The following is a 24,322-nucleotide window of genomic DNA, read 5'->3' as shown; positions in this document are numbered from 1 at the left end:
ACCAGTACTGACTCAAAGACATCAATACTATTCTCCTACCCTGACATAGAGGGACCCTTTAGGAAACAGACATAAGCATTCTTCCAGCAGTGAAGTGTTGATACTTCTCATTCAGATTCAGTCTGTGCTAATCCTCCCTCCTTCTCTTTCTTCTCTACTCTTTCCCTGCTGGTCTTGAAATTTTGGTGATCCTGTTACCTTTGCACCTCAGTGTTGAGATTATAGTTACCACAGCTCACATCTGGCTCTTTTTATTTTATTTTGTGTGTGTGGGTTGGGGGAGCTTAGTTTTCTTTTTTTTCTTTGAAGTGGGGTGGAGTGGGCAGGGTCTCTGTAGCGCAGGTTGGCCTAGAACTCACTGTGTAGGTATTTCCTTCAACTGAAACCCTACTTCAGAAATAAAGCTTATGTAAAAACCACTCAATAAAGGTAGAGAATTTTTGTTTTCCAAGAACACATTCTCTAACCAATTAAACTTAACTATTAATTGAAAGGAAAGTTTTTGACAGAAGGAATAAGGAAAGACCTTTCAGGCTGACAGTTCAGAATAAGAATGGTACTGAAGGGAACCTTAGGATGACAGACTAACCTGAGGTTGTAACAGCGTGGCACAGGGAAAGACTATGTTAGGAGACAAGCTTCAACTCACAGTCTAAACTAGAGTTCTACATTACACCCCTAGATCATCACTGAAGGTTTCACAACAGCAATAGTCTAATCTCTAGAACCAAGACTCAGAGTATATCACAACCCTATCAGAACTCTCTTCAAAGTCTTCTTCCTGGTCTCCTGGCCTCAGGGACAGTAATTACTGTCCACAAGTTAAACAAGCCAAAAAGTAAAGTGTACCACAGACCAGCAGCCCCCCTGACATCATCTGCTTCTCACCACACCCAAACCACCCCCAAGTCCCATCAACTTCACTCCAAATTTCCATCTGAGTACACAATGCTCTGCACTCATCTGCACTGCCGCCATCTCAGGACAAATTCTCAATGCCTTTCTTCTGGACAAAAGATTTGCCTGTATTCACTTAGGTTCTCTGTGGACTTGAAGGGAAAATAAAAGGGAAAAGAAAAGCCCAACTCTAAGGGGATGCTTACGTTTGCCTACCAGCCCTCCAGTTTTTAAAATAAAGAGCAAGGGTTTTGGGCTGGGGCACACCTAAATGGTGCAGTATTTGCCTAAAAATGCATGAAGTTCCAGTACCCAAACCAATGACCCTCAAGCATTTCCCAGACCCTCCAAACACCAAGAATCTGAATGTGGCCTCTGCAGTCTCATGTTGTTAGGCCCTGCATCTAGCCCTCCTCATTTCTAACCTGTATATTCTCTCACTTTTCACCTTCATCACACCCTGAGTTTCACTGTTTGCTCTCCCCTTGGTTTATGTGTTACTGACTGCCAGTCCTTTCTGTAAGCTCCAGTGAGGGATTTTGCTGGGTATTTACCAGTGAATAAAATCTTTTTGCCTTCATGAAGCTCATGGTTGAGCGGCAAGTGACAGTAACACAGAAACTGGTAACCCAACTATATAGACTATGGAAACCACCATGAAGAAAAGAACAGGGTACTTCGAGGAAAGGGGTAACAGAAGGAGGAAACCTTACTTCACATGGAAAGCTCAGAGGCTCCTATAATGGGGCATTCAAACTGAGCTCTTAAAGATAGAAAAGGAAGTCCTTACTTTAACGAAAAAGTGAGAGAAATCATTATTTCTGAAGGTGTCAAGTGCCAAGAGAACAGATGGGAATTTCATCATGGAGAGATACACATAGAATTTAAGAATGCAGCAATTCAAAGAGAGAAAAGAGATTTATCTTTTCACTGCAGTGAAACCTTATGACCATGTTAGCCAAAAAGGTTGGGAAGAGCCCAAGGATGCATGGTAAACAGGCAGTCTCCATTCCCCAACCTAGAGCAGTATATGATGGCTGTATTCAAGGCTTACATAACCAGTGAGTCAGCAGAAAGGCAGGTGTCACTGGACAGTTTCTATGCCTACTCTAAGCTCCTAAGAAATTAGGCTGTGCCTGTTGTTGAGAGGAGGGGTCCAAGGACAAGATCTGAGCTTGGCCAATGAAACAAGTCACAGATCTTCCAACAACACACGGCCAAGTTACAGTGAAGAAAAGGAAACCTTTATCCTTAGAAAATATAATAGGATCCAAACTCAAACTGGACTACAGCCAGATAATTCTGGCAGGACTTCATGGATCTAATGCAATCTCTTTCTTTCTTTCTTTCTCTTTTCTTTTTCTTTTTAAAAATTGAGACAGGGTCTCCTTACTTATTTATTCACGGCTGTCCTGGAACTCTCTACAAAGATCCATTTCTTTAACTCAAAATAAATATCCATATTAAGATGCTTAAATTTGCTAAAATCAAAACCTATGCCTTAAAGAGAAAATGTCCATTATCTTATTTTAGTGGCCAAAATAACGTCAGGATTGTCCCATCTTTTTCCTGAGGTGCTGGGGCTAGATGAGCCCTGGGTCTTGTGTTGCAGGGCTACTTTCTATAGTTGTCTTTTCTCTAGTAAAGGTTACTATGTAGTAACACTAACAGAAAAAGTCTGCATGACAGAATTGGGTCTGACAAAGAAAAAGGTACAAAAGCGAACACAAAAGGAAATTCAGTTATAATAGAGGGCAGAGAGATGCAGCTCAAACCAGCCCTGGATACTGAACAGCAACGACAAAGAGCCCGAGACATTCATCCACCAACACACAGCATGAAAATAGCAGACTACTCATCCTGCCTTCCCTCACATCCACACTCATGTTTCCAGCCTACTACTGTTCCAGGGGCAATGACCCAGTAACAGGATGAAGGTTTTATTTTTCCTTCCCCACCACAAGCTTTAGGAAAATCCTGGAAAAAAAAAGGTAATTACAAATACCTAAAGACATTTTTTTGAAAAGAAGAAAAAGACCTAATTGTGAATGAGCACCCCACGATCTAGAAATGCTTAGTTTCTAGCTGCTCATGGGTAGCTGAGATAAGCCTGATGATTATATCTGAAGGTCAGAACCCGAGTAAGCAGCAAAAATATCTTTTCTGGCTCTCTTGCTCATCCTTTTCCACCCAACATGATTCTGCAGAATGGATACTGCTAAGATGCAATTCTATGCAGCTGATACAGAAAAATAAAAAAAGACCAAAAAACAAAGAAAACCCCTCATCATAACACATTTATCTTACCAAAAACCCCCGTCAGGCAGTCTGCTGATTTTGCTTGCCACAAAGCCCATCCTTCATTTGTGAACACCAGAGCAAGCTCAGATTGTGAAAACAAATCATAACCTCTCTTGGCTATAAGCGCTTTCCATTTGTTCCGGCTTCCAAATTGCGGAGGAGCTGTGGCAGATTCTGTCACTTTCGCACACTGTAAATGAGGGCAGCTACCACTGGGGACACATCCTCCACCAAAGGGTTAGGCACAGTGAAGCTTCTAGGCGATTCTTCGGCTTCTCACCTTCAATCTCAGAGAAACGGCTCGTACACAACAGGCAGGTGCAGCGGCACCATATCAACACTCCACATAGTCGATGCTGTGCAGGGCAGTGCCCTCCTCGGTCTACACACTCAGTTCTGTCTTCTGCGTCAACTCAGTAGTCTTACATCTGGGCGCGTGGGAAGACTGTGCTGTGCTGAATAAATACAAAGCTTCAGTCTCTCTCTCTCTCTCTCTCTCTCTCTCTCTCTCTCTGGTTTGCTAGGGCTGCTAAATGCAAATGAACAGTTTGACTCTGAGAGCAAAGACAGGATCTGCCTCTCTGTTCCAGTTGTGAGCATCTTTTATAAAAGACAAAAGCTTCCAACTGGTTGGATTTAAAGCTACAGGACATTATTTCCACATTCACATTTGTCTCCTCATTCAGACAATGGTTGAGGACAGTTAACAAAGTAAAACCAATTCTCAACAAAATAACACTCTGAGGTAGCCTAGTCCAGTCAATACAATTGAAAGGCAACCTATACAGATTTCCATTAAACACCAGAGACAGTTCTACTTTCCCAATGTTTCTTCTTTTGTTTTCTATCCTACATTTGGAAAACTATGTAAGTGACAATTGAGTAGGAGTAAAAACAGTGAGCAAGAAAATAGGCAATTGAGTATGAGATCCTAAATCTGACACTACAGACAGGAAAAACCACTTCTTGGAAAGCACTGCAACCCTAAGATCCAGTACTGGATGCAAAAACCATGCAGAGAGCTCAGGCCTGGGTCTGGTCTGTTCAGATGTTCTGTTGTTTTTGAGGCAGATTATCACTATGCAGGCAGGCTGTACTCAAGATCCTCCTGCTCTGCTTTATCTATAGTCTCACTTCACAGAAATCAATCAAATTATGGATTTCTATGCTGTCCTCGATTGCTCTCCTCATTCCCTGCACAAGGGTCTCTTACTGAACCTGAAGCTGGCTCCCACCCCTTTTAAAAGCAGCCTAGCTGGCCAGCAAGCCCCAGAAATTCTGTCTCTTCCTCAAAGCTCCCAGCATGGTGTTACAGACACTTGTGACCATTCCTGACTGTTTATGTGGGTGCTAGACCCCTAACTTAGGTCCTCAAGCTTTTGGAGAAAGCACTCTTACTCATTTATCCATCTCTTCCAGCCTGGCCACTGTGATTTCTATTCCTCCAATTTGTTTTATAAATGCAAGTATTTTCTGTTACTAAAAAACAGTAGCTCTTGTGATTTTAATTTTTATTATGAGAGTAAACACTTATTATTAAGTAATGTCATATATTTGCACACTAAAATTTTATGTAACATTTTAAATAGTTACTTTAACTGTTTAATTACTTTCAACCTAGTATAAAATCTATTAGGGAATACTTTTCCTCATAATTATACAGTTGAATGCTGGGGATTATGTTCTCTCCTCCAGGCAGGTAATGTTACAATTCTGAAATTTGAAGCAAAATTGTTCCCACTGATAGGTATTTCCAATGCTCCTTCCCTTCTGGGACACATGTGCAAGAAGATAACATTTCCCACATCCCCTAGTAATCTTGTATACCAATCCTAGTAATCAGTTATACCAATGGATTGTGAAAGAAAGGCAGTGAGTATGTCATCTGGTCAAAGCATTTGCAAGAAGCTCTGTAGCTTCTCATTTTACCACTGTGACCACTGAAGCATGTGAGACAAAGTGTCTTGGTTGAGCCCATACTATATGGATAGTACCCCTGGAGAGTTGCCTGGGCCTCAAGCAGGCCGTTTGTGTGAGAAATGCCCACTGTACATTTATTTTTTTTAAAGTATATTTGAGAAACAGGCAGAAAGCATGCTTGTAATCCCAAGAAACAGAAGCAGGAAGGTCAAGAATTCAAAGTCACCTTAGGTAGCAATGAGATGCCATCTCAAAGAATTAAAAAAAAAAAACAGGGCTGGACTTATAGCTTAGCAGGTAGAGGTGCCTGGTGAGCACCAAGCCCTGGTATAATTTTCCAGGACTACAAAAGAAAACAAACAACAAACAGGAATGGAAAAGGTGTAGTATCCAGGTATGATGGGAACATGCTTATATTCTCATTGCTCCAGAGATAGAAGTAGGAGGGTTGGGAGCTCAAGACAAGCATGAGCTACATAGTGAGTATGGGGCCAGTGTCAACAAAGACAGACAGACAGACAAACAGACATACCAAACAAAGAAAAAGTCCTTTAACAAATTTAAGGGCTATTTCAGATATCAATGGATTCAACTGATAGAATGGAGCGCTGAATAGACGAGCTGCATAGAAAGGATGGGCTTGTGGGTTACTACAGTCTCACCATGTATCTTGTCTCTCAAAGTAGTGCCATTTTGATTTTGCTGACTTCTTGGTTCTCTCAATATTCTTTTCTAACAGGTTCTAGTTTTATTTCTGGTTTATTAAAGAGTCTTCTCTGATGACAGCACTGAAAAACAATTTGGTTTTGCTCTGACTATATGGTAGTCTCTGGAGAAGACGGACAGGTATCAATTTTTCTCTGTGAGCCAAGAGAACACAAAGCAATTCATTCAGTCTGTTAGGATTTTCTTTTTTGCCACTTGCTTATGTTGAGAGTAGTTCAATAAAGAATATGGTACATACTGTGAAAAACAGCTCTTCCAGAGGGGGACTGGTAAGGAGTTTGGGTTTACTCTAGGACATGGCTGAGAAGCTGTTAAAAGCTTAGTTACAGATCTCCATGTTTCTGTTTGTAATTCAGAAAGGACATGGTCTTTTACTATGCTAGTATGAAATGCTGTAGACAGAAATGCTACTTTTTTTCCCCCCTGAGATAGGGTTTTGCTGTAGTTTTTTTAGAGCCTGTCCTGGAACTAGCTCTTGTAGACCAGGCTGGCCTCGAACTCACAGAGCTCTGCCTGCCTCTGCCTCCTGAGTGCTGGGATTAAAGGCGTGCACCACCATGCACAGAAATGCTTCTTATCTTTAAGGATAAGTTAGATCATAATGTCTCATAATCCTCTCCCCCACAGACAGGATCGTTTACATCCGAGGCTGGCCTCATACCCCTATGTAGTCTCTTAAAACAGTATTTTATTGGCTTTCTAAGCTAAATAAGCATGTAAATATCCCTGAATTCCAATAAAATAAACTCATGAAGATTTAATATTTTAAACATGGTAGACAGAGGAAAAAATCCATCTTATAGTTCAGAAACATTTAAAAATTTCAAATCCACAGGCTGAAGGAAGAGTGTGACACACTCAGTGACAGAATGTGTACTTAGCATAGGTGACGCCTAGAGTTCAAAACAAAAACCACCACACATACACTCATGCACTTGGGTAAGTCTATTCAGTACATCAAACCTGAGTTGCTGCATGCATTTTTTAAAAAGATGTATTTATTTATTATATATAGTGTTCTGCCTGCATATATGCCTGCAGGCCAGGAGAGGGCACCAGATCTCATTACAGATGTTTGTGAGCCACCATGTGGTTGCTGGGAATTGAACTCAAGAACCTTTGGAAGAGCAGGCAGTGCTCTTAACCACTGAGCCATTTCTCCAGTCCTGCTGCATGCATTCTTACTTCACTTGGGTTTATTCTTTGATGTATAAAAAAAAGCTCATCTGAACTTTCTAAACTTAGACTTACTGACAAAAAGAAAGAACGAAAGAAAGAAAGAAAGAAAGAAAGGAAGAAAGAAAGGGAAAAAAAGAAAAATATTACTCTTTCTATAGCACAGGGTTTATGTTCAATATAATGAATATCAGGATGTCAGGAATGAGGCCATACCCTATAGGCCCAGAATTTTAAGACTGAAACCATTGGGATTGCTGAGTTCAAGGCTGGCCGGGGTTAGACAGCAAGACCCTGTCTCAAAATACAAAACAAAATCTAGGCTTGGTAGTGCAGTGTTACAATCAATCAAAGCATCTGCGAGGATGAGGATTGTTATCTGTTTAAGGATAACCTGGTCTACATAGTGAGTTCCAAGCTAGGCAGTGGCACACAGTAAGACATCATCTCAGAAACTCCAAACAGACACAACATAAGAAACCTGAAGGACAACACTAACAAAATTTTATGACCATGCTAGAGAATATTTCTAAGATTTTATGGTATTTAAAACCATTTTAGTTTTGCAGCAATGGGGACTGAACTTGGGTCATTAGGCCATCTTGCTGACCTGAAAATGGTTCTTAGCTATCCTATTCACCATTTTTTAAAATTAGTTTTTAACTGATTCAGATGCCTGGAATAACATTGGGAACAAAGTGACAGAACTGCAAAGTATTAAGTCCCTTTGTTTATGAAGAGACAGGAAGAAGAAAAAAGACTGTCATTCTTTTTCCAAGTACAGTGGAACTCTTCCAGAATTTGAAAGAAGGGAAATGTAGAAAAACAAATGTATTTGCTTTAGAAATATTCTACTGAAAAGATGCTGTAGAAACTGTCCATGTTTGGAAACTGACATTTTGGTAGGTGTGAATCCTTGGCTTGCTGATCAATATCTTCATCTGCAATAAGAGACATTTTTTTTTTCTGTGTAATTTCCTCAGAAACACTTTCTGGATTTTTCTTCTTCTATTTGTTGAGGCAACAAAGGGACTCACATAGTTCAAGCTGGCCTTAAACTCACTATGTAGTAAAGGATACCCATAAACTTTTGCCTTTACCTTCCAAGTGTCAGAATTACAGATGTACAATATCCCCAATTACCTTTCTGGCTTTGTTATGGTCTGAATTATTAAGATACTGAATAACACTATAATACAGAAGAGTAACCATAATTCACTATAATTATGCATTTCATAAAGAAATAGTAACAAGGACTTTGAAGGTGCCAACAAAAGAGATGGCCAATGATTGAGGAGTTAGAAATAGTAATTAATTTGATTACTACAGATCATTCAAATAGATCTGATTATCATGGGTAGGGGTTTGTAGTTCACTCAGGGGCATAAGCATGGTTATGAGTTGGGCTTTAGCACCATAAACAAACAAAAACCAAGACTGGAGAGATGGTTCAGAGGTTAAGAGCACTGGCTGCTATTCCAGAGGTCCTGAGTTCAATTCCCAGCAATCCCATGGTGGCTCACAACCATATAATGAGATCTGGTGCCTCTGCATGCAGACATACATGTGGACAGAACACTGTATTCGTAAAAAACAAACCTTAAAAAGCCAAAACCCCAAACCAAAAACAACCTAAAAAACAAAAACAAAGGAAACATCAGTTCTTAGAGAAAAAGGTTATTCTTTGGGAAGGCACTAGGGATCTTAGCAGGACAGTCCTTTATGTGTTTACAGTAGTATGTTCTTTCATTATATTGATCAAACAACCAGGTACTCTTTCTTTCTTTTCTCTTGGCTTTTTGAGAGAGGGTTTCTCTGTGTAGCCCTGGCTGTCTTGGAACTTGCTCTGTAGATCAGGTTGGTCTCATAACTCAGAGATCTACCTGCCTCTTCCTCCAATGTGCTGAGATTAAAGGCACAGGCCAACACATACTGGCTTTAGGTATTGTTTATATCTTAATTGGGCCCACATTGAGTTTGTTAACTTTCGTTTTTGTGACACATGATCTCATTATGTAGCCCAGGCTGGCCTCCATTTCATGATTTTCCTACCCTAGTTCTGCAAAAGGATTACAGGTCTATACCAGGGTATGGTGGTACACACCTTTAATCTCAGTATTCAGGAAGCAAAGGCATGTGGTCTCTGTGAGTTCAAGGCTAACCTGGTATAAACAGAGTTCCAGGTCAGCCAGGGCTACCAGTTGAGCCAAGGGGCACTGGGATGAGAGGTAATGGACGGTAGAGAACAAATTTGTAGGGAAGGCCTTAGTCAGCTGGGAATCCGAAGCCCTCAAGGAATCTTCTGTATCAGCCCTCCCAAACTAGCTCAGTTCAAAGTAAGAAATTGTATTAACTTCCCACTGGAACTCAGGAAGAGGGAAATTTTTGTTTGACTACAGCAGCTCTGAATTATGAAAAAGTTAACACCAGCCAGTGGGCAGGGGAAGCAGAGAAGCTACAAAGCAAGGAGCTGGAAATGGTCATATGAGCATCTAAATAGGGCAAGCATTTTCTTTTACTGTTAGAGCCAATTAGTTCAGAAAGGAGGACACAGAGTTTTTTTTCTTAGTGGCAGAGTTGTAAGATTTCCAAAGAGAACATTGGCACTGACCATTTCAGACTAGCTAAAACAATACTTCAAAAATGAGTACAGGAGCTGGGCATGGTGGTACCTGTGTTTAATTCCAGGACTCAGGAGGCAGAGGCAGCAGGTCTCTGTGAGTATGAAGTCAACTATATAGTGAGTTCCAGGACAGAAAGGGCTATGAAGAGACACTGTTTCAATAACATCAGAGTATAGAGAGTGATGGGATGGCTCGGTGGGTGGAGGCACTTGATAACTTGAATTTGATGCCCAGAATCCATACATGCACCTACGCATATATGTGAATACATGCAAGCATACAAACAAACGAATGTGTAAAGTGCAGTATTTAATAAGCACTTACTACTAGGTCTCTGCCTGTCTCAAAAGAACAATGTCATCCCCCACTGCCTGGTCCATCTTCTGTTTCTATAACAAAATCCTAGAAACCATGTGATTGGTAGGGATGTACGTTCATTTAGCTCACAGCTCTGGAAGCTGGATGTCAAAGTGGATAGCACTGGTACCTGGGTTAGGGTTTTCCTGCTGCACTAACAAAGTACAGGCATTTTATGGTGAGATTGGGCAAGAATGTTAACACTGCTCTCTCTTCATGAAGCTGTTTAGGCTACTGTGGAGGCCCCACTCAAATGTCGTCTAATCTTAATTATTTCCAGTGGCCCCTCCTCCAAAGATCATTACCATCTGATGTGGAAATCATGTTTTATCATAAGAACTTTTAGGAGGTATATTCTAATCCATGGCAATCATTTTAAGGGCAAAGGGTGCTGCGGGGCGCTGTTTCATAGCAGTGATCACCATAAATGGTGACACATGGCCTTATAAGAGGAAGTGCTGGGAAACTCCCAAGAAATCCCTCCAAACAAATGAAGAGGTGTGCAAAAATTTACTTTGTAAGATGAAGAGCCCAGTATTCTCAAAGTGATGAGAATAGAGAACATCTTTAAACTCAAAGTTCATAAGGCACAACTGTTTTCCAGGTTTCCAGGAAGATAAAAATGACATTTCATCTATTTAATTTTGTTTGGAACTCAAAACTGCACATGGTACTGCTATATTAATACTATTAAGATATATACATGGCTATTAAAATTGTGAGTTTGTGGCTTGACTGGGTTACATAACAAGACCCTGTTTCAATTTGAAGGAAGAAAAAACACCTACCTGGCTCTAAGTTCTTTACTTTTTGTTATTTTAAATGAAAATAATGTCCAATAAAGAAATATTTTCAAAATAGTAGCCTTTCCCTTCCCGTTTTTGGCAGAACTAAGGATTGACTCTACACTTTAAACATCCGGGGCAAGTGAAATTTCACTGACAGTCTCAGAATAGCAGTTTCTTCAGGAGGGAAAGCAAGCAACCAACCAAGACTCTTGGGGCGGGGCTTTCTCTCCATGGTAGAGTGTAAGGATTCAGGTTCAAGCTCAGAACAAGGAAAAGAACAAATAACCACAGAACCCAGGCTAACTAAAGCTTCTTAATCTTCCAAATGATCTTCCATGCTAAATAAAGTAACTCAGTAATTTCAAAAGAAGAAAATGAATCATCATAACTTACATTACCTTACCAGAAAGGTATCACTCAGAGGAGGCATGGGTAAACTATGCTTTTAAAAAATGATAACGGGGCAGAAGATGGTCTGTGGAGAAAGTGCTTGCCAGGCAAGTGTGAAATCTGAAGTTCAGATTCACAGACTCTAGGTAAATGCTGGGTAGGTGTGACAGCCTGCCTGTGATCCCAGGAGCAAGCTGGTGAGGTAGACTAGCCAAAGTGACACACTCAGGTTCAAATGAGAAACTCTGCCTTAATATATAAAGTGGAGGGCAAGTGAGGAAGATAACCTAAATCAACTTCAGGTTTCTACATGTACTAATAAACACAAACACACACATATGTTCACATCACCCACATACATAAGTAAATACATTAAAGGGGCTAGACAGAAGGCTCAGAGGTTAGGAGCACTGGCTGCTTTTGCAGAGGATCTGGTTTTGGTTCCCAGCATCTACATTGGGGCTTACAGTCAATTGTAACTTCAAAACAACAAACAACCCCAAACAAACAACAAACAAAAAGTCAGGCAGTGGTGGCACACAACTTTAATCTCTGTGAGTTCAAGGCCAGCCTGGTCTACAAGAGCTAGTTCCAGGACAGACACCAACGCTACACAGAGAAACCCTGTCTTGAAAAACAAAACAAAACAACCCCCCCAACAAATCATCTGTAACTCCGTTTCCAGGGGATCTTATGCCCTCTTCTGATCGCTGTAGATAGTGCATACACATAGTGAATATATCTACATGCAGGCAAAACATTCATAAACATAAAAATTAATAAATGTTTTAAAAATGCATTGCTGGCTGGGCGGTGATGGTGCATGTCTTTAATCCCAGCACTTGGGAGGCAGAGGCAGGTGAATCCCTTTGAGTTCAAGGCTAGCCTGGTCTACAATAGCTAGTTCCAGGACAGCTAGAACTCTTACACAGGGAAACCCTGTCTCGAAAAACAACAAAAACAAACAAACAAAAAAAGCATTGCTATTCACCACTTGAAAAGCCATTTTCATGTTATATTCTATCACTGTTAGATAGTTATAACTCTCTTCAAAGTCCTACTTAGATAGCTATAAGATTTCTAAATCTTAGGTGAAGAACATGCCAGTCAAGTATTGACAAAGATTCTTTGCTCAGCCAAAATTACTGTTGCTATCTGAGTTTTTTCCTGGGCACTTCTGTGTCCGTCTTAAAATCCAATTCTAGAAAAATTGGTTAAGTAAGTTTTGTTTAGAACTCCTTCCTTGATACATATTCTCTTCAGTGTCTGACCTGGCTCTCTGTCTTTTGGGAAAAATCTTGTCAAGTCAGGTCAACCAACACACATCAGCTCATGTTCTACTCTTTTCCATCGAGGGATCCACAGCCTGTTTCACTGTGCTTCAGCAAGCACCACTGAATAACTGCTTTTTTGATAGGTAATTGTATAAACATGAAAAATAAACATTGTCAGAAAATAAGAAAAATGTTAAAAAAATTATTTGATGAATTAGTTCAAGTCAATGTGAAAACAAAGGTTTATTTTAATTTGTTCTTTGCAAAATATCAGTTGTCACAGATGGCATGGGGAAAAAAGCACAAAACCATGACACCATTTAACCACTTAGCTTTATCACTATTGCTTTGCCACTAACCTGCAGAGAACCCAGAGTTTCAAAGAAATGCTTTCTGAATATTAAGACAATTACCAGAATGAAAAAAAGAGCTATAACAAGAATGAAGAAGCAGAAGTAAAAACTAGCTATCAGCTGGCAACTTATCAACAGGAAATCTTTCTCAATCTCTTTGTATTACAAATAAAGACATAAATAACCAGTTTTTCAGCCTTTCACCCTTCCTCTTGAGATGCCATCACATGACACTATTCTATTGTTTGAGAACATTAAGCTCAGAATACCAGGTCACAGTAAATGGGTTTGAAGTATGCTACTGTCTGTATAGCAGACAGATTTGAATCTTTGTTTTTCCACCCATTCCCTCTGAGACTGTGATTTATGGAACTTAAAATAATCATGGCCCCCAGGATGGCTGAGCAGGTAAAGGCACTTGAAGTCAAGCCTGATGAGCTGGGTTTGATCCCCAGAACCCACATGGTGGCAGGAGAAACCTGATTCACGCATATTGTCTATCTGATCTTCACACATATACTATGATGCCCCCCCATATATAATTAAAATAAATCGAAGTTTAGGACCAAGAAACAGGAAGAGAACAGACAAAGCATAAACAGACTTGTCAAGAGGAAAGATGAGTTGTTCAGGGACAGTGAGCTGCATGAGGTTACCTAAACCAGACAGAGCAGGTATTTAATGAATTCTGATGAACACAAACACACATCTTTGGGATTAGCAAGGAGGAAAGGAACACATTACTCTACTATGTGCTGGGTGAGCTCAGGCTAAGCTGTGTTTTTCCACGCTGTTTCAGGCATTCTGCATTGGCAGTTTTTACTTAAGGGCCAAAAAGGCTCCAAGAAAAGAGTTGAGACCTCTGAGAGGATGACTCACACACAGTGAAGCCTTGAGCACAACGGAAACAGAAGACATTAAAACAAACCAATAGTTCTTCTGCAAGCTGCTGCCTTTGTCCTGGAGATGAAGGAGAAGAGGGAAGAAATCTAGAGCCCTTGTTTCAAGCATAAGAGGAGGAGAACTTGACTCAAATATGGAAAACAAAAGCAGGGTTAGTTTTGAGACTATAAATTCTAATTTCAAATTTAAATACTCTGAACTGCTATAAGGGAAAAAAAGTCTCTTATACAAAAGGTTAGAATGAAAGCAAAGACACTTAAGTTTTAATTCAAAGTGAATAAATCCTCTTAGACATTTTACATGAAGCCAAGTGTCCACATGTTCTTTGTCCTAGAACTCATGTGCATTGTAAATACAAAGTACCAGTGAATATGGAAGATCTCTGTTTTTAAATCATGCTTAGAAAAATCAATAATGCAACTCGTTGTGGTGGCCCACAAGTATTATCCCAGCAAAGGGAGGCTAAGGATGGCCAGGAGTTTGATGTCAGTCTTGTCTACAGAGGAAGTTCCAGTCTCAAAAAACACAGTGGGGTGATCAATACAGCACTGTCTCTAGTTTTTCTTAGCTTTGGCAGCTGCCTAAAAAAAAACAAAAAAAAAAACATTTTCCACTTACCTAAGTATGTGACAAAATTATTTTAGCTCCTTATAATCAGATTAAAATTAATTTTAAGAATACTTAAGATACTTTTTCTACAAACACAAGAACCTGAGTCAATTTCTAGTTAATTTCTATATTTAAAAAACACTCATGTAGGAGAACAGGAGGAAGGGGTGGAGATGGCTCAGTGGTTAAGAACCTGGGCTGCTCTTCCAGAGGACTCAGGTTTGGTTCCCAGCACCTACATGACAACTCACAACTGTCTCACAACTCCAACTCCAGGCTCAGGGTATCCAATGCCCCCCTCTAGCCTTTTCTGGGATCAGGCACAAACATAGCACACAGACACAAAAAAATCCATACACTAAAAAATACACATTTTTTAAGGTTTTTTTTTTTTTTTTTTTTTTTTTTTTGAAGCTGGGTGGCCGGACATGTGGATCTCAGTGAATTCCAGGCCATCTTGGTCTACATAGTAAGTTCTGGGCCAGCCAGGGCTTCCGGCTTCCACAGTATTTGGGAAGCTGAGGCAAGAAGATCTATGATACCCTTTCAGAGATTGACACAAATGTGATGCAGCTGTTCACAAGGTGTGTTGACCTCTGCTTTTCTTTGTGAATTTCCTGGATTCCAATACTGTTGCTTAAATTAACTATTCTTTTTAGTTGTTTGACATCTTTCACTCTAATTAAGCAAGGCAGTATCTTTAATCAAGAAATTAATAAAGAGGATGATCAGAGCAGGGAGTGTCCTGAAGCAAACCATCAGAGGCCTTCTTTCATACTGACAAGTATTCAGATTAGCTACAAAGTTACACACAGGACTCCATTAAATGCTGAGCTGAAACCCAGATACTCTGATCTACCCCACAACAATCCTACTAGAAATGAGTTTAACCTGAAATAATTTAATTTTAGAAAATCTGATTCACACTATAGTAATTAGGGTTTCCTTTATAAAGCACTTACTTACACACTTGTTTTTAATGATAATAATTAAGTGCTAAGGAACCTGAGAATTTATTTCTCAAAGCATTAACAGTCTGGTCTCAAACTCAGAGATATGCCTACCACTGCCTCCCAAGTGATGGGAGGCATGCATTGACTACTATACCTGATTGTTTATTTAACACTTATTTTAAAAAGCTCTGAATTTAGTAAGGTGTGATGATACACAATGGCAGATCATGAATTAGAGACCAGTCTGAACTCTACAGTGAATTCCAGGATGGGCCGTGAGCATGTGCATACACACACACACACACACACACACACACACACACACACACCCCAGCAGCAGCATAACAGCAACACAAAGGAATAAAGTACGCTAAAGATAAGGATGGCTCTGGCTTTCTTTCACACTGGTCAACATTCCTAAAGAGCATAAACAACAACAACAACAACAACAACAACAACAACAACAACAAAAACCATGGCTTGGAGAGATGTCTCTGTGGTTATAACTCCAATTCCTGGGGATCCAATGCCCTCTTCTGGCCTTCCTGGACACCAAGTACATGTGTGCTACACAGATGTACATACAGGCAAGATGCATATGAATTAAAATATAGAATAAAAATGTGCCTAAGTACTAAGATGATCTACTTTTAGATTAAAGGGCAAGGACTAGGTTTTTCATGAGGAGCCCAAAGTTAATGTGAGGATGGAATGATTTAAAGACTAAGGACCACTTAGAGCTCAAGCTAAATTTAAGACTCATATTAGAAATCCAAGCACGCTGCAGATAACGAACTGCATTTTGTCTTCCTTTGTGGCTAATCCTAAGTAGTCAAGTCAATGACAACGAACTCTCAGGCTGTTTACATAAACACAGAACTCTATTTGGAGGTAAGGCCTTTGCAGAGGCACCAACTACACATACCTAGGTTATCAATTACTGATTATGAAGATACTGAATCAAAAGTCAAATGCTTTCTGTGATATGATGGTGAGGCCAGGGTATGTTCAATTTAAGTTCTTCATGTGCCCAGACCTCCAAGAAGTCTATGTTCTTAATTGTGCTTCAGTTTTGATCTACATCTGGTTCCCAACACAATCACATTCATGTGCTATTTAATTACAAACAGGTCTTTGTGAGATGATCAAGCGTTAGATTTTGTTCGTTCGTTCGTTCATTCATTCATTCATTCATTCATTCATTCATTGTGTGTGCCACATGTGTGGAGGCCAGAGTTCAACTTGTATGACTTGGTTTTCTTCCTTCCAATATGTGGGTCCTGGCGATCAAACTACTCAGGTCAGGGCAGCAAGTACCTCATAAACCATCTTACTAGCACTAGGAAATTGTTTTCTAAATCTAATATAACTGAATATAAACAGAGAATGCATACAGTTTGGGGCTTAAATATCTACTTCTGAGAGACATAGGAAAATGTATTACTTTTATTTTTATTTATTTATTTTGTACATGTGTGGCCAGACTTCCTTCAGAAGTCAGTTTTCTCTCCCCACCACGTGGGACCTGGGAATTAATACTTAGGATATCAGGCTTCATGATAACTACTTTTAGCCATTAAGCCATATTTATTTATTTATTGATTTATTTACTTATTTATTTATTTGTGTGTGTGTGGTGGGTGGGTGTTCATGCATTAGGCTTTGCAGCAAGTTCTCTTACTTGTGGAACTATCTTGCTGGCCCTCATATTACTTTATTTTAAACGCCAATTTATACAAGTCTGTGTATACATATATCTACATACTCATCTAGGCACCCTAAATTGCAAGATCCTTAGGAGTTTTCTAGTGAAAGAGCCTTATTTCACAATAAGAAATAAAAGTGCTGGCATGCTAACCGAACTCCTGTTCCTATCTAGTTACAGCAGGGCTGACTCCACAAGTCAGGCCTCCTGAGCCTCACCTTCTCACCATGTTATTCTTCCCAGAGACAACAGACACTATGCAACACTGTAACTCAAAGCCCTGGCCTCCAAATGGAAAAGCTCCTTCTGTTCAATCTGAACCATGACCACATGGTCAGTGAGAACAGGGACGACTGTCATATTCTAATACTGTTTTCACACTTCAAACTAGTTGGTCATGGCTCTTCAGGTCTGGTCCCTGAAAATGCCAAAAGTTGTTCTAAGCTGTAAGTCCTATATCCTCTTCCCTTCATTTAGCCCCAAAACTTAGCAGTAATCTGATATAATTAATTCAATGGAGAACAACAAAACAAGTAACACAAACTATTTACCACTGCTTCCACAAAGGACAATCTCAAGATAAACAGGTATTGGACACTTTCTCTAAGAACCATCTCTGGGGGCTGGAGAGATAGCTCAACTCTGGATGACAACTGTTAACACTGGCTCCTCTTGCAGAGGACCAGGGATGTAATGCCCTCTTCTGGTTTAGGAAAAAGGTTAAAAATATTCTGTCTTCCTGTTTCTCCAGTCTTGTGACCTGGTTCTACATTTATCTATCTATCTATCTATCTATCTATCTATCTATCTATCTATCTATCTATCTATCTATCTATCTAACTATCTATTCGTCCATTCATCATCGATATACTTATGTATGTATTTATGATTTTTGGTTGTTTGAGACAGGGTTTCCTGTGTATCCCTGGTTGTCCTGGAACTCATTCTGTAAATCAGGCTGGCCTCAAACTCAGAGATCCGTCTGTCTCTGCCTCCCGAGTGTTGGGATAAAGGCATGTGCCACCATCTAGCTTTGGGTCTACATTTTAATAATGAAAATTAAGGGGATGAGGAGAAGGTTCAGTCAGTTCTTGTTTCCTGTAAGACTGAGGTCCTGGGTTTTATATAAAAAAGCTAATGTGGAAGCACACATATATAATCCTAATGCCAGGGATGCAGGGGCAAGTCAAACCCTGGAGCTTATTTGTCAGTCTATTTCACACGGTGAATCCCAGGTTCATTGAGAGGCACTGTCTTAAAGAGACAAGGTAGACAGTTCCTAAGGAACGACACGTTAAGGTGACCTCTATCTCCATATGACAGAAGTTTGGATGTGAAAGAAATTTTATTGTATCATAAAAACCTAAAAACTAACCACTTAGTAACAGTCCAATGTATATAAAACTTCGGTTTAAAAAACACTGTATTCTAAACTTTAAAGTATACTTAGTACAGCATCTTTTTGTGGTCAAGCTTGTTTTAAGTTGCCATGGTAAATTTTTGAGCATTTGTAGAAAAAGCTCACATAATGTCAAGGTATTGTCTAGAATGTCTATGGCCCGAACATAAATATATAAAAGTGTGACTACTGCAGGGTTACTGAGAAAGAAAAAGGGCAAAAAATCTTTAGAATGGAGTAACCTCTGGGGACACTATAAAATCTTAAACATTTAAAATGTAGAAGAGCACAATAGTGACTTCTAGAGTTCCCCTTCCTTCAAATTCCACACTGATTTTCTACAGTTAGCTATATTGTCCTTTTCTAAGTCTTCCTTCAAAATGCTAATTCTGTAGTGTAGAAAGGTGTTCAGCTGTCACAAACGGTCCCAGTTGACAGCCTCCTGATGCACTTAATCCTGTTAAGAACCTGAGATGCAGATGCAGTTACTTCATTGTTGAATATTTAAATCACAGTTTCAGTAAGAATACTTTAGTTGACCAGAGTGGATTATTAGTTTGAAGAAGAGATATGGATAATGAAGTAAGGATACTGTTTAATATAAGAAATTCACTCAGGCACACTGTACCCCAGAAAACAAATTAATAATTAATTAATTTATTTATTTTTGGGGTGGTGGTGGTGGTGGTGGTGGTGGTGGTGGTGTGTGTGTGAAGGGGGTACTGAGGACTGGACCTAAGGCTTCTGCATGCTATGCAAGTGTCTACAACTGACTTGTTGGGTCCTCCCAGCTCTAGAAAGATTTCTACTATTATGAGTAATGCAAGTACTTGGTAAGGGCAACTGGAGTGTTTCAGTTCTGTATTATGTTCCTGTCTGACACTGGCACTGACGGAGTACAAGATGTAACTCTGATTGTGTCTGCCCTATCTCTTAGTGCTCTTCTATGAATACTTTCAACTTCATACCACCCCACTCAGCCTGTGTTACCATTCTTTTTTTCTTTCCTCACAGATTTATAATTTTTAATTATGTGTGTTTCTGAATGTGAGTTTAGGTTTCCATGGCAGCTAGAGGTGCCAGATTCCCTAGATCTGGAGTTACAGGCAGTTGAGGTTCATTTGTTATGGGTGCTGGGAACCAAACTTGGGTCCTCTGCAAGAAAAGCACTCTTACCTACTGTGCCACCTTTCCAGTCCTTGTACTAGCATTCTTAATAAAACACTGAAAAATAAACTGACCTTTTATAACCTCAGAACAAACATAAGATGTGCTAAGGTTTCAGGATCCAAGATTCAGAACAAACAGAAAAGGAAGGTACAGATCAGAAGCACAAATCTGCTAATAAAGTCGGCATTTACAAATCAAACTCTAGAGTGAAAAATCTGTTTGGAGCTTAAGTCCAACTGTTCACCATCAAACAGTATTAATTTTAGAACCGGGGGGGGGGAACACTCTAAAGAATTGACTTTGCTTTAAAAAAAAAAAACCTCATTATCTCTTAGAAAGTATCTATGCATTGTTTATAAAACCAACCCATAGTGAACTCAATCTAATGACTCAGTTTTCTATTCAGAACTAAAGATGAAATGTGAGCATGGGGGATGTTGCATAAAGCTGGATCATTTTCCTGTTTAGTTCACTGTACAGCCTTGTGCTGTTGATCTAAAGATGAAAATTAACAGAGATGTACATATTGTTCATAATTCAGAAAACCATCATTTCACAGGAAAAAACAATGAAAACAGTAGCTCAAAGATAAGAAGCCTTTTATTAAAAGAAGAATGTGAGAAATATTTCAAACTGGCTTTAACTCAAATATCTATTTGTTCTGCATGCTTGGCATCTTCACATTTAACTCAAGTTTTTCCTAATCTTCCAAGGCAAGTGAAACCTTTTTGTTGACTTAAGGAAATGCTTGCTTTCCGGTAACATTGTAGCCTGAAAAACCCAGGATAACATCTATTCTGCATGGAAACAGGCCCCACACCCAAGTTGCTGGGATACTCTAGTACAATTTGAGCATGCCTATATAGCCACACAATACCCCTTGCATTCTGTCCAAATAGCTATGAGTGAAACAAACAGCTAGGAAACATAACAGGGTTCTCTATTATCTCAAACTCACCATCTTAAAATAGCACATGCCCTGGCTGAGCTCTGCTGCTGAAGAGTGCTAAGTTCCAGCAGCCCAGTTTCCTGTGTCTGCGCAACCAGCCCCCACTTAAAGCTGTATAACTAAAGGAACAAGGAAGATATTCATAAAAAGAGACAGATACACACACATATACAACATACGGTTTCCGAGGAGAGTGCCGGTTCCATGCTTGTGAGGGAGGAGGAGGAATATGCCGCGTAACCCCTGAGTTTCTCCCAGGTTTGAACATGCTGTACTGTGGCATGAGGTCAGCAGACTGACTCTAGCCCTGCGAGGCTGAATTCTACCCTGACAAAGCAGTATCACTGCAATATGAAGCAAGAGTACCCAGGGCATGTTGGCAGCTATACAGAATGCCTGTTCTAGAAAGTAATGGCAACTCCAAAACAAGAGCGTCACACTGTCACATGAGATCACCTCCAGTCCAGTTAAGCAATGACACTGAAAACACCTTCAACACCAACCACAGGCAGCTCACAGTATTAAAATGTAGGAAAGAAATGTTCTCATTGAACAGGAAGTGGGGAATCTGAAGAACTTATTGGTTCACTCGAATTATATCACAAACACACTGACTCTGCTTTGACAAGAGGTTGGAGTCTCCTATTCCTGGACCCTGAAACCTAGCTGAGGAGCTCCAAATCTTCTCTGTCATTTTAATACAGAGCAGGCAGAATATTATGAAAACATATCTTTGATTATGGATATACACTAGGACTGAAGGTGTGACTAATAACTTCATTTTTCACACATGTCCAACTTCATGTATACCATTTCTTTTTAGTTTACCAAAAATGTATGTAAGTGTGGGACTGAGGATATAGCTTAATTGGCAGAATGCTCACCTAGAATGTATATGACTATGAGTTCAGTTCCCAGCACAGCATATATAGGCATGGTGGTGTAACCCTCTAATCCTAGCGCTGGAGAGAAGGAGGTAGGAGGATCAGAAATTCACGGTCATCTTTGGCTACATAGAGAGTTTCATATCAGCCTGGTATATATGAGACTCTATCTCAAATAAATAAGTAAATAAATAAAAAAGTGCTCTACTTCATCTTTGTCAAGTCTAGCACTCTACTGAGGTGACTATCTGCACAGAATCACTCACAGTTCCTTTCACAAACCTGATATTCATGTGGTGATAGCCTATTTCTTTCTGGACATTAGCAATTTGTGCATTTTGTGTGTGGAAGTCACACAAATACGCTGGTTATCTTCCTCAAATGTTCTCTGCCTTTAAATGTCTTTTGTCAAACTGGGAGTTCACAGACTTAGTTAGGCTGGCTGATCAACAAACTCCAGGGATCCTCTTGTCTTTTCTTCCTTAGAACTGTAACTGGCTTTTTATATGGGTACTGGGGATCCCAACTAAGGTCCTTGGGTTTGTTCTCTGCAAGGAGTTTACTTATTGAGCCCTGCATCTACCAATTTTATTTTATTTTTAAGGACAGAGTCTCACCATGTAGCCCTGGTTATCCTGGAACTCACTGTGTAAACCAGGCTGGCTTTGAACTCACAGCAATCCACCTGCCTCTGCCTCCCAAATGCTGGGATTAAAGGTGTTCCCTACTATGTCTGGTTCTCTACCAAATTTTGACATGACATACTATGATTTTCAGCTCAAATTCCCTAATTTGTTTCAGCTGGAGAATAGATTTTATATCACTTTTTATACCTCTAGTTTATGACCCATGACAGGGCCCACACCTTGATGCATGTTTTACAGACATTCAGAGTAATATGTATTCTGTTGCTTCACATTTTCTAGAATCTAGTTCAGAACAGATGCTCAGCTCTTCTGGATCTTTGCTTACTTCCTGCCTACTGGGTTCTAGAAATCATGGAGAGAGGAGTGCTGTGATGTCTAACTGTGGACTGACTGACCTTTTTAGTGCTGCCAGCTTCCCTTTCTAGTTCTGGAGATGTTAAGATATTTGATGTTCCTAAGTTTATCTGGGCAACGCTAACATCAGTGTTATTTTAGTCCCCTCTCCTCCATATGAACTGATAACTTTACTACTTTCTCTAATGTCTGCTCACTTTTTATCGTACCCTACATATTTCGATTACTGGTGTAAAAATCTAGGTAATGCTAAGTGCATATAAAGAATAACAATCAGCGGAGCCAATTTAGTTTTCATCAGTTTAGAGTTTCCGGCCAGCCTCCTGTAGACTGTTCCAACATGAGCTAAGTGTCAAAGTCTTTGCAATGCTAAACAGATCTGCTCCACATGTACATCAAGCCCTATTACCAGTCTGGGACCAAGCCATAGCCTAAGCCACACTTTGTTTCTCGGAGCCTGTTTGGGGCCAGATTGTGCATGCACAGCATATGGACACTCGGGCAAGTTGAATGGTTAGTGAAAAAATTTAAGGAGTTTACTTCCTAAGTCTCCTACCAGTCTAATCTCCTCAGTACTTTCTGTGCAACCGGGGTCCTCCTTATCTAGTCAGAAGATTGGGAACTCATATTCTTCTCTCAGTCGTGTAATTTCTAGACAGTGACTATGTTTGGAGCCAAGCAGCTGAACAGAGAAAGCAAACATTCCAACTAATCAGAGATGGTTTCCCCTTAGGACCCCTTCCCATTAATCAGAGATGGTTTCTGCCTCAAGAGTTTCAGGTTCCTGCAGGACTTCAATCTATTGTTACTTCAGAATTGTGTGAGTTTTTTAGTATAAGAGAGAAAAGAGAAAACAGAAAACAAGGCCTTTCTGTATCCTCTTCTTCCTCCAGCTAGAATCCAAGGCTTCTCTTAGCATTCTCTCTACTCAGAGTGATGCCCACTTCTGGAGATGGGTGAGGTCATAAATTCAGTGCTGACACTGTAAGAAATGACACCCTCTCCTCCATCAAAGGTAGTCTGTTCACTTGCAAAACTTTTATGCAAATCTCTCTCTCTCTTTCTTTCTTTTTTGGAGACAGTCTCACTAGGAAGTCCTGACGTCTTCCAACTCATAGAGAGATCTATATGCCTCTGAGTCCCTAGTGCTGGGATTAAAGGCATGAGATACCAAGCCTAGCCCTCATGCAAATCTTCATTTTTCCCACCTGGTAAAGCTTTTGCTCACACTCCCCTACCCTTCCAGGAACTGGATGATCTAGAGCACTTTACCCTCTTCCTCTTTTCTTTCATTTCCTTTCATCAATTCTTTAAAAAGTAGCTAATTTCAAGACTGTGAGGTCAGACTCCAGCCAACAGGGAAAAGACAAATCTCCACCTGCATCAGAATAAAACTAAGTAGGCCTCCTGCCCCATGTGTCTGCTAGCCAAGATTGGGTTCTGGAGCACCATTTCTGGAAAACAAAATTACCTTTATAGCAAATAGCTGCTTTATGGCAAGTTAGAGATTTTGCTTTGAAAAAACATGGATCAGAGATGTGGCTCAGTACTTACCCAGTAAATCTAAGGCTCTCAACAGTGCAAAAAACGATCAACATTGTAAAAACAAAAAAAAGTTTTGGGCAAGGCAATGCATACCTTTAATTCCAGCACTTAGGAGGTGGAGGTAAAGCAAACAGATCTCTAACTTCTACATCAATTTAGTCTACATAGTAAGTGGTAGGCCAGCCAGAGCTACACATTGAGACCTTGTCTCAAAACCAAACCAAACACAACAACAAGCCAAAAAAAACCCCCCCAAAAAACACCCAAAAAAACCCCAAAAAACCAAACAAGAACAAGAACAACAACAGCAACAAAAAACCCAAAACCTAAAATACGCAATCAACCAAAGAAACAACACACACGATGTAATGAGGCACAGAGCACTGGGTAAAAGCAGT

General features: G+C 39.9%; 1 protein-coding gene across 5 annotated transcripts in view; it reads right to left on the bottom strand.

Annotated features, from left to right (window-relative positions):
- Tmcc1 (transmembrane and coiled-coil domain family 1) overlaps nucleotides 1–24,322 on the bottom strand; it is a 184,449-nt gene that overhangs the window by 32,495 nt on the left and 127,632 nt on the right. The window contains exon 1 of one of the 5 annotated variants that reach the window (XM_085686926.2): nucleotides 20,674–20,830. The exons of 3 other annotated variants lie outside the window; for them this stretch is intronic. In XM_085686926.2, the coding sequence (XP_085543052.1) occupies nucleotides 20,674–20,700 (27 nt within the window). In that variant the 5' untranslated portion in view covers nucleotides 20,701–20,830. Of the gene's footprint in view, nucleotides 1–20,658; nucleotides 20,831–24,322 lie in introns of those variants that run through there. One more of the 5 variants, XM_085686924.2, reaches the window with a different exon arrangement.

Source organism: Myodes glareolus, chromosome 3 (genome assembly GCF_982192425.1).
Source record: "Myodes glareolus chromosome 3, mMyoGla1.1, whole genome shotgun sequence".
Lineage (NCBI taxonomy): Eukaryota > Metazoa > Chordata > Mammalia > Rodentia > Cricetidae > Myodes > Myodes glareolus.
The sequence above is the reverse complement of the archived record's forward strand: the minus strand, read 5'-3'. Positions and strand labels throughout refer to the sequence as shown.